The following is a 3,816-nucleotide window of genomic DNA, read 5'->3' as shown; positions in this document are numbered from 1 at the left end:
CAGACAAAGAAGCCGAGAAAGCTGATACTTGGTGCCCAAAGTCCCACAGCCTTGAACTATCTAAAGACATATGAGTTGTTCAAAAATTCCTGTTGTAGCTCGAGTAATTGCGTCCGATTTTGGAGCCCGTCCGATTTTAGGTGAGTTACTCTACCCGAGTACCGACAGGCGAAGAAATCAAAAAGTTAGAAAATTCACTGAAATAAGGAAAAGATTTGTAAATCTCGCAGAATCGTTTGTGGCGCAACCACTCGAGTGATCAATGGAGCGTTATACACGAAATATTAACTGGTGAGTGGTTATTATTCTCTCATGAATTGTATGACATGTTGCGTACACGTGTGTTTTGTTTAGTAACTGATAGTTGTAAGCCAAATTAACGGGAACGAAACCGTTAACGATCGCAGCTTTGCTGTAATCTTTCACACTCATGGATCAGAGTAACAGAAAGAGACTAGAACAGTTCAGAACAGCAGAATATGGTACGTGTAGTTAAACACTTCTCCCGAGAATCAAAGAGTGGGCGGTGCCAGTATCCGGACATTATTTGATCTCCGGTTAATATAATTAATTATTGTTCTTTACAGCTACCAGTACTCCACTACTGAAGGATCTCTATCAACACATTACTCCAAATTATGCTACAGACTGGAAAGTGATAGGAACACTACTGGATATATCCAATAGAACACTTGACATCATAGAACATGACAACCACCACAAAGCTGTTCCTTGCTGCAATACCATGTTGAAGAAGTGGCTTGAAGTGGACCCCTCTGCTAGTTGGAATAAGCTACTAAGTGTCATCCAGTCACCTGCTGTGTCCAGTGATCAAGCTGCTGAGAAAGGTGACTGACTATTGTAGTAGTAACAAGCTAGTTAGTGTATTGTTATAGTTGTGACTGGTGAAGATGTAGCTAGCAAGGTGCAGCCTGTCCATCATGACAAGTTAACTGTCAAAGGTACAGTGTATAGCGTATTCCATGATATACCTTGATGTCTGCATGTCCTGTAGGAGCTGAGGCAGTATCGATGTTATCCAATAGGGTGGCCACAACTAACGCACAAGTACGGTTCAGGGTTGACAAGGATACATGGCCACCAGGTCAGCCCCACAGCTTTACACCACTACTGCTAGTCCATCATGAAGGACAACAGAGGATGGACCAAGCTGCTGAAGTTGCTAAACTAGTCTACAAAGGTGATGTCACTTCACTAGCTACTGAACAGTTAGTCCACACTAAGCTAGACAACCATGCTCCACATGTTAGAAAAGCAACCAAAGAGGTGACAAAGATTTTAGCCCCAGTAGAAGAACGAGAAGAACCACAATTTATTTTGATCGAGGGTGCACCAGGCATTGGCAAGTCTGTATTGTTATGTGAAATAGCTTACAGGTGGGGTAAACAACAATTGTTACAAACATTTACACTGTTACTATTAGTCTGTCTACGTGACCCCATTGTTCAACAAGCTACATCAATCAGTGACCTTCTTCTGTCATTCTGCAAGGGAGACAGGAGAGCTAAAGAAATTGCGGCTGCATGTAGTGATTACCTTTTTGAAAATGACGGCAAACATCTACTTTTTCTTTTCGATGGCTTTGACGAATTCCCAGAACATCTACGAAAAAACAGTTTAATTGGTGAGATTACAAATCGTAACATTTTACCTCTCTGTGGATTAGTGATGTCATCTCGTCCACATGCCTCAGTGTCCCTCCGACAACAAGCAACCATCAAAGTAGACATTTTGGGTTTCACTGAGGAAGACCGATCTCACTACATTGAACAGTCTTTAAAGGGACAACCACAAAGTATTGAAAAGCTTACCCGCTATTTGCAAGACCATCTCACCATCAGCAGCCTCTGTTTGGTGCCGTTTAACATAGTAATCCTGCTTTTCCTGTATAAAATGGGTATTCCCCTTCCCAGTGATTCTTCCAGTATATACCATCACTTCATCTGTCTCACCATCTGTCGACATCTTGCCAAATCTGGTTGTCCACTCAAAAACGACATCAAGCAGCTAGCTGACCTGCCGGAGCCATACAGTAAAATAGTTAAACAGCTTTCCAAGTTAGCATTACAAGCACTCAATAACAACCAACTAGTTTTTACATATGAAGAGATCGAGGCTGCATGTCCAGACGTCATAGCTACCCCTGAGGCTATTAATGGGTTTGGCTTGCTACAAGCTGTACAACATTTCGGCCTAACAGGAGAAACAACGACATTTAACTTCCTCCATTTAACTATACAGGAATACCTAGCGGCTAACTATATTATAACTGACCTTCGACCAGACGAAGAGTATCGTCTTCTTCGCGAGCAATTCTGGAGCGATCTTCACGCGAACATGTTCTCCATTTATGTCACACTCAGCAAGGGACGACGATCTTCCTTCAAGAAATTTCTTTCTGGTGGAGACGACAAGATCGCCATTTCCAACAAATTCCTTCGTGAACAATTAAAATGTTTCAGACTGTTCCGCTGTTTCCATGACGCGCTAGACTATCGAATGTGTAAATCCATCGAAGAGGCAGAAATCTTCAATAAGAAAGAAATCGATCTTCACCAAACTAGCCTATCAGCTACTGATCTCGAGTGTGTGTCACTCTTCCTCACCTCCTCTTCCCACAAGCAGTCGGTGTTGCTCATCTTGGACAGCTGCTATATCCAAGATCGTGGCCTTCACATTTTTCACAAACACCTAATTAACAATGACGTCACCATCACCAACTTGGTGTTGATGGATAATGGCCTCACCAACTCATCCTCCTCCTTCGTCAGTGACATTGTCCTCAGCTGCAAAGTAGAAGTGTTGTTTATTAGTGATAACCACACAATTGGGGAGAGTGAAGAGCTCTACACCATGTTGACCCATCCCTCCTCTATGCTAACAATACTGTACATGAGCAATACCTCATTATCCTCCATTGCAGCAAGAACACTATTCACTGCAGTGAAGGATACTAACAAGTTGAAGGAGCTCTCCATTAGCGACAACACTATTACTGATGATGTGGCTGAGGACTTTACATTACTAACCACCAACAAGTCACTAGTGAAGCTGTGGATGAGGGGCAATCCCATTAGTGGGGGAGCCGTGACAAGATGTTTACAAGCCCTGAGGGGCAATAATACGCTACAAGTGCTACATGTTCCCAGTTACCCTCCAGCAATTAAGGACATGATTAGATCGATAGAACAAGAAATCAACACAAAGAGAAGAAGTCAAGGAATACAAGAGAAGCTAACAGTTGAGTATGGCTGGTAACACTTTTAGTAGTTCAGTTTAGTTTATGTTGTTGTACTATATTTTACAACTATTATCCCACCACACACGTGTTGGTATTTTATTGTAAAAGTTGATAAGAATTGTTTTATTTAACACCAAACCAAGTTGATTGTCATTTCAAACATTTCATAAAATGATGATGGCGGGCGGTTATTATTCATTATGGCTGAAAACCTTGAGCAATACACTTCAACAAACTCACTAATACAATAATGAAATTTTTGCAGATTTACAAATCCATGAGGTAGAAATAGCCATAACGAAAATTTTGTGTCACTTCCATTAAAGGATGTGGGCAGAAATGGGAATGTGTGGACTTGTTAGAATATGTTAACCACCTCAACCAGACTAGCTTCCCTCGTGACAGTTGCTCAGAGATGGAGTAGAGCAGAATGGATCAAACTAGCCGGCCAGCTGCTGCATGGTAACACTACATCAACTCCAGCCATAGCTTAACTGGTTAGTTGGCTACACAGCTAGGAGGTCAGTTATTTTAACACTTACAAGAAACACTTC

At 41.8% G+C, this 3,816-nt stretch overlaps 1 protein-coding gene across 1 annotated transcript; it reads left to right on the top strand.

Annotated features, from left to right (window-relative positions):
* Positions 1–697: 697 nt before the first annotated feature.
* Positions 698–3,388, top strand: LOC136267719 (protein NLRC5-like). Its single transcript, XM_066062870.1, has 3 exons — positions 698–848; positions 897–962; positions 1,016–3,388. The coding sequence occupies exons 1-3, from the start codon at positions 746–748 to the stop codon at positions 3,277–3,279; spliced, it is 2,433 nt and encodes an 810-aa protein (XP_065918942.1). The 5' UTR covers positions 698–745; the 3' UTR covers positions 3,280–3,388.
* The last annotated feature ends 428 nt before the right edge of the window (positions 3,389–3,816 follow it).

This window comes from Dysidea avara, chromosome 9 (genome assembly GCF_963678975.1).
Source record: "Dysidea avara chromosome 9, odDysAvar1.4, whole genome shotgun sequence".
NCBI classification, from domain to species: Eukaryota; Metazoa; Porifera; class Demospongiae; order Dictyoceratida; family Dysideidae; genus Dysidea; species Dysidea avara.
This window is presented reverse-complemented; position numbering and strand designations above follow the sequence as displayed.